General features: G+C 44.4%; 1 protein-coding gene across 1 annotated transcript in view; it reads left to right on the top strand.

Annotated features, from left to right (window-relative positions):
* Positions 1-18211, top strand: part of DRC1 (dynein regulatory complex subunit 1) — a 38492-nt gene that overhangs the window by 13511 nt on the left and 6770 nt on the right. The window contains exons 6-11 of the mRNA XM_027555887.1: positions 232-318; positions 908-1030; positions 8900-9039; positions 15832-15966; positions 16305-16537; positions 17234-17346. Of these exons, the coding sequence (XP_027411688.1) occupies positions 232-318; positions 908-1030; positions 8900-9039; positions 15832-15966; positions 16305-16537; positions 17234-17346 (831 nt within the window). The remainder of the gene's footprint in view (positions 1-231; positions 319-907; positions 1031-8899; positions 9040-15831; positions 15967-16304; positions 16538-17233; positions 17347-18211) is intronic.

Genomic DNA, 18211 nt, shown 5'->3' with positions numbered 1-18211 from the left:
GCTGGCACACTTCCTCTCACAATCCTTGTGAAGCGTAGGCTTTGTAATAATCCCCATGCAGCTCCTTCCACGGTGCTTTGGGTGAATGAAACCTGACAAGTCTGCATTTGGGTTCGACTTTGTGTGGGTGGAGATGCGATGCTGCTGCTGCTGCTGTCTGAGCGCTCTTTGATGCTGTGGGACCTGCCTGATGAAAGCAGACACAAGAGCCCTTTTTCTTTCTGGTCGCAGAAAGCATTTGAGGTGGAGAGACAGGAGCTGCTGACCAGCAATAAGAAGAAATGGGAGCGGGCCTTACAGGCTCACAACGCCAAAGAGGTCAGGGAGTGGCCCGTGGGGGAGGCGGAGCGGGTGTCAGTGGTGATTCGTAGAGTCTGGGGTGGCTCCTGCTGAGGCTGAATTTGCCAGCTTTTCTACCTTGGGGAAGACTGCTGGAGCTGCACATCCTGACTGCGACTGCCGGGTCGGCAGCAGGGCCCGTGGGCGGCCCCTCTTGTGGTGGTGGTGGTTGGTACCACGTGTGTAGCCCTCTGGTTTCACTGGTCCTGCTGCTCTTGTCTTTGTGTCCTGGGTATCTCCCCCAGCCATGGGTATTTGTGGCCCTAGAAACTGTTTTAAGACATATTCTAAAGGATGTGAGATTATCAATTTATTTCAGAGACGTAAAGAACAAAGAAATAATATGACCAAAATCCGTTAGATTTTTTTTTTTTCTTAGAAATACAAATGTCTGATGGCAGGGTCTGCACTCTTAGAGTCTATAGAGTCAGGACCCTGTTAAGCAATGTAAGCCATGGCCTTCGAGTTCAAAGCCTTGGGGCACAGGGGTTCTGAGAGCAGAGAGACTCCCCTCAGAGTTAGAACAGGGATGGGGCCCGTCCTTCCCCTTGTCTCCCTGTGCCTTTAGCTGGAATATCTGATGAACCGCATCAAGAAAGTGGAGGACTATGAGAAACAGCTCAACAAGCAGAGGATCTGGGACTGTGAAGAGTACAACACGATCAAGATCAAGCTGGAGCAGGACGTGCAGGTGTGACTTGTTTCTCCGCCAGGGTGTCTGGGCGGCTTGGCAGACGGAGCACCTGTGAATGTCTCAACCTTAGCAACCGCCCATAATATTCTAGAGCTAGTCCATCCAACCAATACTTACTCATTATGTGCTCTCAGTGATCATATCTGAAGGAGCTTATTTACAAGAAACATGTGGAGGAATTCTTTCTGTTAAAAACCAGTGGAAAACTGCCAAGATGCTGAAGGAGTCTGGAAACCATGGCATGTGAGGGATCATTGAGAGAATTGTGCATTTTTGCCAGGTGGAGGGAAAATATCTCTAGGGTCAGGTAATGGTAGGGTGGCCACCATGTGATGGGTGCCTACCATACTCCAGGCACTTAACACACAGTTTCCTTATAGTAACTATAATCCTTGTAGTAACTCAAAGGGGAGAAATCACTAGCGTCATTTTATATGCCATGAAATTGAGGCTCAGAGACAAGGCTGTTTATTTATCTGGTAAATGGTAAGCCCTGGATTCAAACCCAGTTCTGTGTGCCTTGGTAACCTCTGTCTTTCCCAGTATTCCAAACAGCCTCCTGATGCTGGTTGAACATAGCAGTAAGGCAGATTCTGACTCACCATCAGAAAGAACTGCCTCATGGTTGGAACTGTCTAACACAGAAAAGGGTCATCCCACAGAACAGAGCCCTTTTATGTCATAAAGTATTCAGAGGCTGAATGACTGTGTCTGTCTTCAGTGGAGAAGAAGGATTCCTGCAGTGGGAAGGGGGTTAGATTTTCTGGTTTCTAAAGTTCTGTACAAACCTAGGATTCTGTGTTTCAACATCGGTTAAAAAAAATTATCCCTAATTATATTTAGATGTAACATGGTTGCATCTTAACATTCAAGCATGTTCTGTTCATTTCAGTCTTCATCTAGAAAACCATGTTACAGTTTTTCCACATAGCCTTTGGTAGGATTTCAGTTCTTAACTCCTCTTGTAGCTTTCTATAATGAGATTAAATTAAAAAACCCTATTAGGGAATTCCCTGGCAGTCTAGTGGTTAGGACTCAGCACTTTCACTGCCGTGGACCTAAACATTACAACAAAAAAAAAAATCCTATTAGACTAAAAATGTTTTTCCAGTCTTGAGAATTTTCTTGAGCCTTTCTTAATATTAATGTCAGGGAGCTGAGAGTTACTTACAAGGAACAGTAGACTTTTGTGAAAAAGCAGTGTGGCTTCTGTGGGCTGTACACATTACACTGTTGATGAAAATAGCTATAGTTAAGTTTTCTGAAGTTATCTTGGTTCTATGATTATTTACATGATAGAAGTACATACTGGTCTCTAACAGTGAAATAATGGAACCTCACATTCTTTTTCGTTGTTTTGTTTTTCTTTTTGCAGTAAAGACCTTTAATAAAGATCTACCCTCTTAGCAAATTTTTAAGTATACAGTATTGTTAATCATGAGCTCTTGGTTGTACATTATATTTCCAGGACTTATTCACCTTGTACAATGAAACTTTGTAACACTTTGACTAGTACCTCCTCATCTTCCCCTCTTCCAGCCCTTGCTACTGCTACTGCTAAGTCGCTTCAGTCGTGTCGGACTCTGTGCGACCCCATAGACGGCAGCCCACCAAGCTCCCCCGTCCCTGGGATTCTCCAGGCAAGAACACTGGAGTGGGTTGCCATTTCCTTCTCCAATGCATGAAAGTGAAAAGTGAAAGTGAAGTTGCTCAGTCGTGTCAGACTCTTCGCAACCCGACGGACTGCAGCCTACCAGGCTCCTCCGTCCATGGGATTTTCCAGGCAAGAGTACTGGAGTGGGGTGCCATTGCCTTCTCTGCCTCCAGCCCTTGACAGCCCCTCATTGCAAATTCTCCTCTCTGCTTCTTTTTAATTATTTTAGATCTCACATGTAAGTGAGATCATGCAGTATTTGTCTTTCTGTATCTGGCTTATTTCACTTAGCGTAATGTCCTGCATGTCCATTTCTATTGTTGCAAATGGCAGGATTTCCTTTTTTTAAAAGCTGAATAATATGCCATTGTATGTATATAGTGTTAGTTGCTCAGTCATGTCCAACGCTTTGCGACCCCATGGACTGTAGCCTGCCAGGCTCCTCTGTCCATGGAGATTTTCCAGGCAAGAATACTGGAGTGGGTAGTCATTCCCTTCTCTGGGGAAATCTTCCCAGCTCAGCTTCGAACCTCAGTCTCCTACATTGCAGGTGAATTCTTTACTGTCTGAGCCACCAGGGAACCTTTTAAAAATCCATTAGTCCATCATCAGATATTTAGATTGTTTCTATATCTTGACTGAAGTGAATAATGCTGCAATGAACGTGGGAATGCAGATACCTCTTCAAGTTCCAGATTTCAAATTTTCAGGTTACATATTAATATTACCTGATCAAATAGTAACCCTGTTTTTAATTTTTTGAGAAACCGCCATATTGTTTCCATAGTGGCTGTACCAGTTTGCATTCCTGCTAACTGTAGAAGGATTCTCTTTTCTCCAGACCCTTGCCAATGCTTGCTGTCCTTTGTCTTTTGATAACAACCATCCTAATAGGTGTGAAGTGATATCTCTTTGTGGTTCTGATTTGCCATTCCCTGATGATTAGTGATGTTGAGCATCTTTTCATGTGCCCATTAGTCATCTTCATGTCTTCTTTGGAGATATGTCTATTCAGGTTCTTTCCCCATTTCCTAACTGAGTAACTTATTGCTGTTCACTTGTAGGCTTGGAACCTCATGTTCTTAATTCAATGTTCAAACGCTTGAATGAAGTCAAGAAGTTATTGAAGGACATGAATGAAGCCAAGAAGGACATGGGACATGAGGAGATTATAGAGGTTAAGAGATAAGACTAGGGAGGTGAGGGGCAGAGAGGCAGGTAGCCCAGGAGACCTGGCTGTCCTGGCTCACACTGTCTGGATTGACTAGTGGTGAGGTGTGGGTATTTGGGAGACAGACAGATGGAGACTCTCAGAGTGGGAACCTGCGTGCAGTCCATCAGTGTAACAGTTCTTCCCTGTGTCAGAATGACTATACTTTACCACATTTTACCCTTGAACTGAGAAAAGGTAGTTGAATCATGGATTACCCATATTGCAATATGTGGAATATTTTAGTAGATTGAATTTTATCATAATGCCTCTGAGCTGTAGTCATGATAGTAAAGTCAGATAGCATCAATTTTTGTCAGAAAGATATGGCATGCAGCTTACTTCCTAACACTAATTCTTTGCACTGTATCATTTCTAAAATATAGAACCAATTTTTTTTGCAAACCCCCAAAATATAGAAGATCCAGTACCTATAGGTTTGGCTTGACAGGTACAAGAAGTAAAAATAAGAAGGTATACTTTTCAGTTCTTACTACTAGAAAGGTCATATTAACAATGAACAAAGAGAAACCTATAAACATTATATACTCAACAATTTAACGACCGATACCCACCACTCCAAAAAAAAGTGCTAGGAACACTTAGTTCTTGATGTAGGAAGCAACTTTTATTTTTAGGCCTTACGTGCTCATTTAAAATTGGAAAATGGTTTAGTACAACTTTAATGCCAGAATATTAATCACAAAAATTAAATACAAGTTATTTACTTAACAAGTATTGTGAACTTACCTGGTGCAAAGCATAAAAACAAATAAGATACAGTTTCTGTCCTCTAGGACTTTACAATCCTTTGAGTTAGAAAGCAAGACCGTGAATAGTATAAGTAGTTAAGAGAGTGAATGAGGGCTTCCCCAGTGGCTCAGTGGATAAGAATGCCACTGCAGGAGACGTGAGTTCAGTCCCTGGTCCGGGAAGATCCCACGTGCCAAGGAGCAACTAAGCCCATGTGCCACAATTATTGAGCCTGTGCTCTCGAGCCCGAGAGCCACAACTACTGAAGCCCGAGTGCCCTAGAGCCCTTGCTCAGCAACAGGAGAGGCCCACACCATGGTTAGAGAGCAGCCCCCACTCTCCGGAACTAGAGAAAACCCCACAGAGCAGCAAAGACCCAGCCGGGTCAAAAATAAACAGATAAATAAAATAAAAATTCTAAAAAACGATAAGTTCATATTTGTTGTTAATGGCCACAAAGGCCAATTTTTTTTTTTTTTTTTTTTTTTAAGAGTGGGTGACAGGGAAGAAAAGGGTAAGCAAGAGTTTGGAATGTGGAATCTGTAATTCCTAACAGAATCCCTGGGGCCCCCTCCACCCCCACAGGTTGAGATCAGTGGTAAAGAGGCCCAGTGGTGTCTCTTTATCAGTGATAAAGGTGCCCAGCTGAGAAGGCCAGAGGGAAAGGCTGTACTAAATTTCTGTTCTGCTGGGGCAATGTTGGCTACCAGTATCAGCCTGGGGCAGGAGTTGGCTTCAGAAAGGAGCTCCCTTGCTCCTCCTCCTGCCCCAGGAGAAAGAGAAGAGGACGGTGATCCACACCCACAGTCCTTGGAACACTGAAGGATTTTGTTGACAGGTTAAATTATAATCTTTATAAATGATTCTTCCAAACTAAACATGATGTTTTGCCATTAGTCTATATAGAAACACAGGATACAGCTTTGCAAAAATATCTTTGGATAATTGAATAATAAGCACAGACAGTTCTCCAGGCAAGAATATTGGAGTGGGTAGCCATTCCCTTCTCCAGGGTATCTTCCCTGACCTAGGGATCCAGTCTGGGTCTCCCATATTACAGGCAGATTTTTTACTATTTGAGCCACTAGGAAAGCCCTAGTTCCCAAAGAATATTAACAAAAAGCAGGAGTAGATATTTTCAACAAGAGGAAATAAAATTGGCTAATAAATATTCAACTGCACGCACAAGCAAAAGGCTGTAAATTAAAATGATCCAGTGACAGACTATTATTATTATATATATATTTTTGCCCATAAAACTGACTTAGATTTAAGGTCTGTTTTTAGGTCACATCCACTGGCCGGTTAGCTCAGTTGGTTAGTGTGTGCTGCTAAGTTCTTTCAGGTCATAAAGAAAAAGACATGGCCTAATTACTTTTGTTCAGAGTTTTGTAAGCTGTGTTCAACTAGGTGAAATATTGATGATGGTTTCACAAAACCAACAACAAAAAAATGGTGCCAGTGGTATTTTATTCCTTTGAAGATGTATTATGTAGGAAAAATATTTACATAATGATTATTATGTAATAATCTGCCTTTCAGAATGAAATTCACAGGAGAATTCATATGGTAGGGCTCGCATTTATAACTTACGTGCTCTTCCTGTGTTATAAATATAAAAATTGTTCTATTGCCGGGGTCCAGCCCCGGCTGATCCAGGGTATTCAAAGCGGGGATGGCATCGGCGAGGATCAGGATACAATAGCTTCAATTAGATATTAATTAGAGATGTAAAGAGTAATAGAATGAGGATAGCTCAGTAGGAAAATTCAGTGGAGAAAAGAGGCTGAGTAGCTTGGTTTACGCGGGAGACCAATAAAACTTCAAGACAAGAAGTTTGCACCACTTACGTAGGCCGCAGGCGTCCTTCCGTTCTCCCGAAGGAGAGGAGACACTGAGGCCTCCCTGGTCGGATCTTAGAAGCCCAGGCATAATTAGTAAGCATGGCGGGTTCCGAGCTCCAGATGGAGACTCAGCCAGAGTGAGAGAGCGACATGGGGAGACCAGTCTTTCGAGAAACTGATCCCAATTCTTTATTTTCCATGGTCTACTTTTATACACTGAGATGTTATGCAAAATCAGGCGGGGTCAGCAGTCCTGACTTTTATCAAAGTCAGGTGCTTCATACAAATGTATACAGAGGTCTTAGGGGTGTTACATCATCTTCTGGCCAGGGGGGCCTGCTGACAATTTATGATCCTCTCCTTGTGACAGCGGTCAGTCAACCAGGACACTTATTTCTCCAGGGGTGATTATTCTTAAAACAGACGCCACCCAAATAAAGTTACATTCCTATAGGGTGAGGGTGTAGTGGGTTTTAGTTAAGGAAAGAATTTACTTAGCCTAAGGTCTAACGTGATTAATATCAAAGGTTAATACTTATTTCGTCTATATATTCATTAATGTGTGTAAGGGCAGGGGATATGGAGACTTAGCAACAAACATTGGCTCAACAAATGAAAAACCCTTCACCAATACAATTTCTAATCAGCCCACTATACTTATACTAATGGTTTTCTAACTTTTCTAAGGAACCTGTTTTTAGAAGGTTTAAAGCATCTCGTGCCTCTCACAGTTGGGAGGCTGTGAGCAATCACATGTGGCCGGACAAGCCTGTCAGGCAGGCTAGAGAACCTTCAGAGGAGTTTGTAGGTTAAAACACTCTTGTCACGCCCAGGAGTTTTTATTAACTGGAGCTCTTAAGTTAACTCCTTCTCCGAAAGAGGTGGTGGGGGACAGCCCCCGGTAAAGTCAGAGGTGTAGATGAGCACAAAGTAGTAAAGTAGGCAGGCTCTGGTTATGGGGGTAGATGCTCGAGGATTTCCAGGGGGACTCCTGAGGCTCGATCCTGCCTTTGCGTATGTCGAGCCTCCTTCCTCATGACCTTTGCCACGGGCCGAGTGCCTCACTCTGGCCCCCAACATTCTATGGCCCAATAAGTTTGGCAAATGCTGTCTTAGTGACAGGGGCTCATTGCAAAGGAGGTCCATGGACACGGTTAGAGCAGACACCCAGATGCTAAGGGTCATGGGGCTCCCCAATGCCTCGATCCCAGCAAAGCCTGGAGCTCGCTCATGATCGTCCGAAATCCAGAGCAGCTCTGGAGACCCTCCTTCTCTGTGAGTGTTCACACTCTCTCAGATTGTCACCATCCAACAAAAAACTTTTCTATTGGACTTCCGTGCCAGCTGTGCTGAACAGTGGCCTCCCCAGTGTTCAGGGCTGGTCCCATTTGAAGCAGCAGAAATGGTTATGATTGGAGCACAGTGGCATGAATCATCATGACTTTGCCGGAAGAATTGCTGAGAATCTCTTCCCCCAGTGGACATAGCACACAGCCATCCCTAGAAGGTTGCAGGGCCCAGAGCAGTGGCTCAGGCTGGAACCACCCTGGGTGATTGCACTTGAGATGAAGCTGTGCCTTCAGCATCTTCTATAGGCTCGTTGGGATACTGTCAAGTCAGAAATTTCTAAATGAAACTTTAAGCCTGCTCAGCAAGAGTGGGGTGTGGCTCCAGGCAGCTCCCTGCTCTGCCCCAGGCCCCCTGCCCCAAGGGCCAGGCCTGCCCTGCATGGTGCTGAGCGCTGACAGGTGGGGAGGTGGGTACTTGCCCACAGTCAGTGGAGTGTGAACCATAAATTGTGGGAATCAATTTACTGAGAACCTTTGAACCTGATTTCTGAGAATCTACTGTAAGAAAGTAAAATACTCCCAATATTTTACATGCAGTACTTCCCACCATTATTTTATAATATTGAAGATTATCAAAGCAACATAAATGTATTTGTACATGTATAAATGTATATACTATAAGGAAATAATAAAACATCATGGTATATGATAAATATTTCACATATGGTAAATTATAATATAAAAATATTATGTGCCATTGTGTGCTTAGTTGATCAGTCTTGTCCTTTGACAACCCTATGGACTGTAGCCTGCCAGGCTCCTCTGTCCATGGGGATTCTCTAGGCAAGAATACTGGAGTGGGTTGCCATGCTCTCCAGGAAATCTTCTCAACCCAGGGATCGAACCCAGATCTCCCGCATTGCAGGCAGATTCTTTACCATCTGAGCCATTGTCCAGACCTTTAATTTGCCTCTAATGATAAATTTTCTAAGAATTCAGGTAGAGACACTTGTTCCTAAGGTTCCTCCGATATGACTTCAGAACAAATGACTAGGGACCCTCGGGTGTAATAAATTGTACCAGGACCAATTAGAATTATTTTTTTTAAAACTTTAGATTCTTGAGCAACAGCTTCAGCAAATGAAAGCAACTTATCAGCTAAACCAAGAGAAGCTGGAGTATAACTTCCAGGTGCTGAAGAAGAGAGACGAAGAAAGCACAGTGATTAAGTCCCAGCAGAAGAGGAAGATCAACCGGTAAGCTCGCATGCAGAGTGTCTTTCTTCTGGGCCTTTCTCTACTGAAAAGAGGGATGGGTATGTACTCTTTTGTAGGAGTAGAAATTGTTAGAAGTGTAACTAATTCTTAGGGCTTCCCAGGTGGTGCTAGTGGTAAAGAACCTGCCTGTCAAAGCAGGAGATAAGAGACACGGGTTCGGATCCTGGGGTCTGAAAGATCCCCTGGAAGAGGGCATGGCAACCTACTCCAGTATTCTTGCGTGGAGTAGCCCCGTGGACAGAGGAGCCTGGTAGGCTACAGTCCATGGGGTCACAAGAGTCAGGTATGACAGAAGCGACTTAGCATGCACGCATAACTAATTCTTATTAAAAGAGGTGTTTTTTTTTTTTTTCTTTTGAAAACAGGATACATTCAACCAGTTCTGTCCTCCGGACCCCACAGGCAGTTTACAGCAAAAAGAAAAGAATTTACAGCAAAAAGTCTGTCTCCCATATGTCTTTTGTCTGGGTCCTCTGTCCCACCTCTGGATTCGTTTCTTTTCCTTTTTCCAAAATTTCCTTATGCACATACAAGCAAACACAAAGTCTCATGCCCGTCTGCTTTTACACAACCAATAGCATCCTGTACACATTGTTCTGTATCTTCACGATGTTTCCATGCCAGTTCATAGAGAATGTTCACGTTATTTCTTACGGTGTCTTGTATAACACTGCATAGATATGCTAGGATTTACTCAACCAGGCCCACACTGCTGTGCATTTTGTTGACTTCTAAACCCTTGCTGTTGCAAATAATGCCAACATAAGTATTCAGTTCAGTTCAGTTCAGTTCAGTCACTCAGTCGTGTCCGACTCTTTACAACCCCATGAATTGCAGCACACCAGGCCTCCCTGTCCATCACCAACTCCCAGAGTTCACTCAGACTCATGTCCATCGAGTCAATGATGCCATCCAGCCATCTCATCCTCTGTTGTCCCCTTCTCCTCCTGCCCCCAATCCCTCCCAGAATCAGAGTCTTTTCCAGTGAGTCAACTCTTCGCATGAAGTGGCCAAAGTATTGGAGTTTCAGCTTTAGCATCATTCCTTCCAAAGAAATCCCAGGGCTGATCTCCTTCAGAATGGACTGGTTGGATCTCCTTGCAGTCCAAGGGACTCTCAAGAGTCTTCTCCAACACCACAGTTCAAAAGCATCAATTCTTCGGCACTCAGCCTTCTTCACAGTCCAACTCTCACATCCATACATGCCCACAGGAAAAACCATAGCCTTGACTAGACGGACCTTTGTTGGCAAAGTAATGTCTCTGCTTTTGAATATGCTATCTAGGTTGGTCATAACTTTCCTTCCAAGGAGTAAGCATCTTTTAATATCATGGCTGCAATCACCATCTGCAGGGATTTTGGAGCCCCCAAAAATAAAGTCTGACACTGTTTCCACTGTTTCCCCAACTATTTCCCATGAAGTGATGGGACCGGATGCCATGATCTTTGTTTTCTGAATGTTGAGCTTTAAGCCAACTTTTTCACTCTCCTCTTTCACTTTCATCAAGAGGCTTTTGAGTTCCTCCTCACTTTCTGCCATAAGGGTGGTGTCATCTGCATATCTGAGGTTATCGATATTTCTCTCGGCAATCTTGATTCCAGCTTGTGTTTCTTCCAGTCCAGCATTTCTCATGATGTACTCTGCATATAAGTTAAATAAGCACGGTGACAATATACAGCCTTGACGTACTCCTTTTCCTATTTGGAACCAGTCTGTTGTTCCATGTCCAGTTCTAACTGTTGCTTCCTGACCTGCATACAGATTTCTCAAGAGGCAGGTCAGGTGGTTTGGTATTCCCATCTCTTTCAGAATTTTCCACAGTTTCTTGTGATCCACACAGTCAAAGGCTTTGGCATAGTCAATAAAGCAGAAATAGATGTTTTTCTGGAATTCTCTTGCTTTTTCCATGATCCAGCAGATGTTGGCAATTTGATCTCTGGTTCCTCTGCCTTTTCTAAAACCAGCTTGAACATTAGGAAGTTCACGGTTCACATATTGCTGAAGCCTGGCTTGGAGAATTTTGAGCATTACTTTACTAGCATGTGAGATGAGTGCAATTGTGTGGTAGTTAGAGCATTCTTTGGCATTGCCTTTCTTTGGGATTGGAATGAAAACTGACCTTTTCCAGTCCTGTGGCCACTGCTGAGTTTTCCAAATTTGCTGGCATATTAAGTGCAGCACTTTCACAGCATCATCTTTCAGGATTTGAAATAGCTCCACTGGAATTCCATCACCTCCACTAGCTTTGTTCATAGTGATGCTTTCTAAGGCCCACTTGACTTCACATTCCAGGATGTCTGGCTCTAGGTGAGTGATCACACCATTGTGATTATCTGGATTGTGAAGATGTTTTTTGTACAGTTCTTCTGTGTATTCTTGCCACCTGTTCTTAATATCTTCTGCTTCTGTTAGGTCCCTACCATTTCTGTCCTTTATCAAGCCCATCTTTGCATGAAATGTTCCCTTGGTATCTCTAATTTTCTTGAAGAGATCTCTAGTCTTTCCCATTCTGTTGTTTTCCTCTATTTCTTTGCACTGATCACTGAGGAAGGCTTTCTTATCTCTTCTTGCTATTCTTTGGAACTCTGCATTCAGATGCTTATATCTTTCCTTTTCTCCTTTGCTTTTTTGCTTCTCTTCTTTTCACAGCTGTTTGTAAGGCCTCCCCAGACAGCCATTTTGCTTTTTTGTATTTCTTTTCCATGGGGATGGTCTTGATCCCTTTCTCCTGTACAATGTCACAAACCTCAGTCCATAGTTCATCAGGCACTCTATCTATCAGATCTAGGCCCTTAAATCTATTTCTCACTTCAACTGTATAATCATAAGGGATTTCATTTAGGTCATACCTGAATGGTCTAGTGGTTTTCCCTACTTTCTTCAATTTAAATCTGAATTTGGTAATAAGGAGTTCATGATCTGAGCCACAGTCAGCTCCTCGTCTTGTTTTTGTTGACCGTATAGAGCTTCTCCATCTTTGGCTGCAAAGAATATAATCAATCTGATTTCGGTGTTGACCATCTGGTGATGTCCATGTGTAGAGTCTTCTCTTGTGTTGTTGAAAGAGGGTGTTTGCTATGACCAGTGCGTTCTCTTGGCAAAACTCTATTAGTCTTTGCCTTGCTTCATTCCGTATTCCAAGGCCAAATTTGCCTGTTACTCCAGGTGTTCCTTTACTTCCTACTTTTGCATTCCAGTCCCCTATAATGAAAAGGACATCTTTTTTTGGGTGTTAGTTCTAAAAGGTCTTGTAGGTCTTCATAGAACCATTCAACTTCAGCTTCTTCAGCGTTACTGGTTGGGGCATAGACTTGGATTACTGTGATATTGAATGGTTTGCCTTGGAAACGAACAGAGATCATTCTGTCATTTTTGAGATTGCATCCAAGTACTGCATTTCAGACTCTTTTATTGACTATGATGGCTACTCCATTTCTTCTGAGGGATTCCTGCCTGCAGTAGTAGATATAATGGTCATCTGAGTTAAATTCACCCATTCCAGTCCATTTTAGTTCGCTGATTCCTAGAATGTCAACATTCACTTTTGCCATCTCTTGTTTGACCACTTCCAATTTGCCTTGATTCATGGACTTGACATTCCAGGTTCCTATGCAATATTGCTCTTTACAGCATCAGACCTTGCTTCTATCACCAGTCACATCCACAGCTGGGTATTGTTTTTGCTTTGGCTCCATCCCTTCATTCTTTCTGGAGTTATTTCTCCACTGATCTCCAGTAGCATATTGGGCACCTACTGACCTGGGGAGTTCCTCTTTCAGTATCCTATCATTTTGCCTTTTCATACTGTTCATGGGGTTCTCAAGGCAAGAATACTGAAGTGGTTTGCTATTCCCTTCTCCAGTGGACCACATTCTGTCAGATCTCTCCACCATGACCTGCCCGTCTTGGGTTGCCCCACGGGCATGGCTTAGTTTCATTGAGTTAGACAAGGCTGTGGTCCTAGTGTGATTGGATTGACTAGTTTTCTGTGAGTATGGTTTCAGTGTGTCTGCCCTCTGATGTCCTCTTGCAACACCTACCGTCTTACTTGGGTTTCTCTTACCTTGGGCATGGGGTATCTCTTCACGGCTGCTCCAGGAAAGCGCAGCCACTGCTCCTTACCTTGGACGAGGTGTATCTCCTCACCGCTGCCCTTCCTGACCTTCAACGTGGGATAGCTCCTCTAGGCCCTCCTGCGCCAGTGCAGCCACCACTCCTTGGACGTGGGGTTGGTCCTCCCAGCCACCGCCCCTGGCCTCAGGCGTGGGGTTGCTCCTCCCGGCCCCTGCCCCTGACTTTTGGGTTTTTCCGTGACATCTTACAGAAAAACCCAAATGAATTTTTTTTTTTTGCCAACCCAGTACTTATGTCAGTGTGTGACTTTGTGTGTGCACAGGGCTATCTGGAGAATAAATCTCAACTTGTAATTATAGAAGCAGTACATATGCATTATACAAAATTGGAAAATACCTCAAGTGAAAGTAAGATAAAAACATACGTGCTCAGTTGTGTCTAACTCTTTTCAACCTTACCGCCTGTAGCCCACCAAGCTCCTCTGTCCATGGAATTATCCCAGCAAGAATACTGGAGTGGGTTTCCATTTCCTTCTCCAGGGTATCTTACCAACCCAGGGATCAAACTCACATCTACTGTGGCTCCTGCATTGGCAGGCAAATTCTTTACCACTGAGCCACTAGGGAAGCCAAGATAAAGACAGAAAAATACCATATTCTTACTATCAGAGATTAAGTATCTTTCTTTTCCTCTATTAATATACAGATATGATATCATACTGCAACTCTTTTGTAATCTCTTTTTAAAAAGTCAATAACCTCCACCTTTTCATTTCAACAAATTTCATTTCATCTAAATATCTGGATCACATTCATATTCCCCCATTTGTCCAAAGACAGTGGTAAAGAACCCGCCTGCCAATGGAGGAGACCCTAAGAGACTGTAGGTTTGATCCTTGGATCCAGAAGATCCCCTGGAGAAGGAAATGGCAACCCAGTCCAGTTTTCTTGCCTGGAAAATTTCATGGACAGAGAAGCCTGGCAGGCTAGAGTCTATGGGATCGCAAAGAGTCAGACAGGACTGAGCGACTTAGCACGTAACATCTTTTGCAGTGAAAAGTGTTAGGCGCTCAGTTGTGTCCGACACTTTGCGGTCCCATAGGCTGTAGCCTGCCAGGTTCCTTTGTCCATGGGATTTCCCAGACAAGACTACTAGAGAGCGTTGCTGTTCCCTTCTCCAGGGGATCTTCCTGACCCATGGATTGAATTCAGGTCTCCTGCATTGCAGGCAGATTCTTTACCACTGAGGAGTTTATCTAAACTAGTACCTCATCTAGATCCAGGCATTTGCATCACATTGTTAAATTAAGTTCCTTAAGTCTCTCTGATCTATGAGATTCCCCCCACCCTTCCACCTGCCAACCTCCTTTTTACATGATGCTTATATACTTATTGTATCCTCTTCTCTTGATGTATGTGTGTGAGAGTGTGGTGGGGGTGAAATCAAAAGTCTAGGTCAGTTATCTTATAGAATATCTCATTTTTTGAATGTGAAAATAGGAATGATCAGTGTTTGTGTATGGGGGACTTCTGATTTGTTGTTAAAGGTTTTTTTAATGCGAACCATTTTTAAAATCTTTATTGAGTTTGTTACAATATTGCTTGCATTTTAGGTTTTTTGTTTCTTTTTTGGCCTTGAGGCATGTGGGATCTTCCCTTCCTGACCAGGGATTGAACCCAGTTTCCCTGCACTGAAGGTCAAGTCTTAACCACTAGACTGCCAGGGAAGTCCCCAGGGATCTTCTGACAATTTCAGAATAATGCTTGAAGGGGAAAATTTTATTTTTAGAATTTTTAAACTGAAACTATGTCAGTCCACAAACCTTCCTGTTCCTGTGTTACTGGGGCTACTGTTCAGTAGCATGAAGTCTGAAGTCTGGTCTGGGTTCTGAAAGCCATGCCTGTGTTATTTCATGTGACAGATTTCCAGTTACAGAACTCCTATTAGCAGTGAGCTGGGCATCGGTGGCCTGCCTGTGTTCGTCATGCTGTGGCCATGTCTCTCCTAGTGCTGGAACCTTTGACCAACCCCCTCTCCTTCCCCTGGTACCCTGTGTGAAGCTCTTCCATAGCACTCTTGACACAGTTCTGTAATTAGCGTTTGTCTTTGTCTCTGGCTGCACTGATAGTGCTGTGTACTCAGACATATCCTTGTATTCATCTTGGTATTCCAACATATCCTTAGCACAAAAGAGACCTTTCATGTTTGATGAATGAATGACTGAATGAATGAATGAGTTAGTGGACTAGTTAATAGTATCAGCTCTTTCAGGATGGGGCACTTGTATATCACAGGCTTGTGGTGCAGTTTTTCCTTTCTGTTTTCCTTGCTTCAGAAGTTGAGGGAGGTTATTTCAATCTGTGAGTCAGCACTAGATGTGGCCCCCGACAAGTGCTGTGTTGAGGACAATTCAGTCACACTCTTGAATAAGAGGCTACCTCTTGGTGGGTTTGAGGTTCTGGATAGTTTCAAGTGCATTTAGTTCTGGATGATTCTATTACCGCCTATTGCTTTCCTTTCCTCGACCACAGTTGTAGCTGTGTTTGGGAAAATATTTGGGAGGGTTTCCTGCACCTTCCACAAGTCTGAGCCTAGGTTTTATAGAACTGAGTGGAGTAGATGGCAGGTAGACGGAACATACATTGCAGCCTTAGTTCAGCGGTAGACTAACTTTTTTTCCCCCTTCTTCAACTCAGCCTGCATGATGTACTTAACAATCTGAGATCAAAATATAACAAGCAGGTCAAGCAATTTCAGGAGGAGAACCAGTCCCTAACCTCAGACTACAAACGCCTGGTGTTGCAATTCAAGGAGCTTCAGAAAGCCATGAGGTATTTCAGGGACGTGGGTCCCAAGGCATGTGTCCCAGGAGGGGGACTGTGGGAGCTGAGCTGGTAGTGACGGTGATTCCATTCGCGTGTGGCATCGCCCGCTTTGGGGAACTGGGCCAGGGCACTAGAGAATCTTTTCTGCTGTCTCTCCTGTCCCTTTACTTGCATGTCACCTGCCTGTTCTCGTAGGTGAGAATCTCGGGCTCAGAGATGGGGCTGGATCCAGGGTTTCCCCCAGCTCTGCCTCAATTCTTGCCCTACTGCTAGCTGGGGGTGCCTGTGGGGGACCGGTCCAGCCCTGGTGTCAGCTGACCACCATCGGTCACTCTCCTTCCCAGGCATTTTGCTCTCATTGATGACAAGCGGTTTCGGGAGATTTGGCTGATGAATGAAGAAGAGGCGAAGGACCTGATAAACAGAGCCTTTGATGTAGACAGAATCATCAGTACCCATCATCTAGGGCTCCCCTGGATGGCACCCGACTTCTGGTTCCTAAAGAACGTGGGGCCAATTTCTCAGCAGCAGCAGAAGTCCGCCACACAGATCTTAGAGGAAGTCCTGATGGAAGCAGGTGACCGGAACAGAGTCAGAGCATCTGCAGGCTGGAGTGGAGGGGCCTCTGAGAACATGTATTCCCACCAGCAATCTGCTGTCTTGCACTTTTCAAAATCTTTTCATGTGTATTATCTCATTTTACCTTTTGAGCAAGTGGTAAAATCTGGGTAGTACCATGATTTTTAGTACTGTTTTCAGACAAGGAATGTATAGCTTTAAACTTAACATTTGTAAATTTTAGTGAAGAAAAATTTTGGCTCAGCTGCTCTTGCTGATGTTATTCTTCTGTGAAGCAGCTGCTTTCCCTACATTTTCATTGACTGTTTCTAAACTGCCACAGGGTTGGAAACCATAGAGTGGATGTGTTAGATCGATCTCTAAGAATAAACAGGTTCACGGTTTCTCTCCCACTTCCTGGTCAAGGCTGGATTTTGGTGTGACATTTCCAGGTAGATACAATTGGGAAGAGTGAGGCATTATAGGCTGGCCAGGAGCACCAGAATTTCTCCAGATAGTCTCTTATTTCAACCCCAACCCTCCCATTTTTTTTTCCCCCAACATAATAGGTTTTCATCAGCTAAAGTGACTTTAGTGCCTTGAAGAGGCCTTTGAAGGTATACATTTTCACAAGGAAAGTGGTTTGACTGTCCCTCACAGTGAACCAGGCTGAGGAATCACCTTCTCTTTCTGTCTCTTTTATGTCCCTTCGCAGAAAAGGAGGGGGCAGATGAGGACAGCTCGGAATCAGAGACTTACCTGGACCTGCCAAAGCAAGTTTCAGCAAGAACGACCCGCAAGATCTTGATGCTCCTGTGTGACGAGTCGGTGAGGCTGGGTACCTGGTGGGAGGCTTTGCGACTTTCTGCCCTTGCTTCTCGAATGCCGCCTTGGACGACACTGGATAGGCCAGAGGTGGCCTGGAGGCAGCAGAGGACCTGCCCACAGGATGGTGCTGTTGTGGGGGGACCCCCCGCTCTGGGCTTCATGGGGTTATAGAGAAGCTGTCATGCTCCAGAGCTGGCCTGGCTGGCCTGGCTGGCCAAGGGGTCCTCCCTTTGTGGGTCAGCAAGGTGGGTCCATGCCAGCAAGGGACCCCTGCTAATTCATTTTTTTTTTAATGCTTAAATATGCTCATCTGCAGGAGAAAGGGTCCCAGTCTTGCCCCCTTGCATCCATCTGACAGTAGGGTGGCCACAACCTATGGTGGCCTTTCTCTGGGAGCTGAGTTTGCAATTACTTTGAGGTTATTAGGCCTTAGATGTCTTCACTCATGTTAAAAAACCCACTGGAATTGGTGTAACAATCTCGTTGGAGCTGGTTCAGCTAGAAGTCCGATGGTACCCAAACAGAATTGCTGTTTACTTAGGTCTTCGTTTCTGAGATGGGAAAGAAGTGGTACGAAGATTGTCAGGCGCCAGTCCACTTGGGACAGTTCTTGGGCACGAGGGGATCTCCTGCCACTGAGGGCAGCTCCCGATGAAGGAGGAAGTTGACTGACACTCTGCTCCGTCCGCCAGCTTGCTGCCTGTAGCCTCCTGTCCAAGGAGCGCTCCCCCAGGCGTTGCTCCCACTCCGGGGGTGCACCCAGTCTTCTCCCCTCTCTGCCCCAATTGACGGATACTGGGTTCTGTTCCGGTGTCTCCATCTCTCTCCAGCCTTCCTCCCCTCCAGATCAGCACCCACTGCTGTG

Source organism: Bos indicus x Bos taurus, chromosome 11 (genome assembly GCF_003369695.1).
Source record: "Bos indicus x Bos taurus breed Angus x Brahman F1 hybrid chromosome 11, Bos_hybrid_MaternalHap_v2.0, whole genome shotgun sequence".
NCBI lineage: Eukaryota > Metazoa > Chordata > Mammalia > Artiodactyla > Bovidae > Bos > Bos indicus x Bos taurus.
Note: the sequence above shows the minus strand (reverse complement) of the source record. Positions and strands in the feature narration are given on the sequence as shown.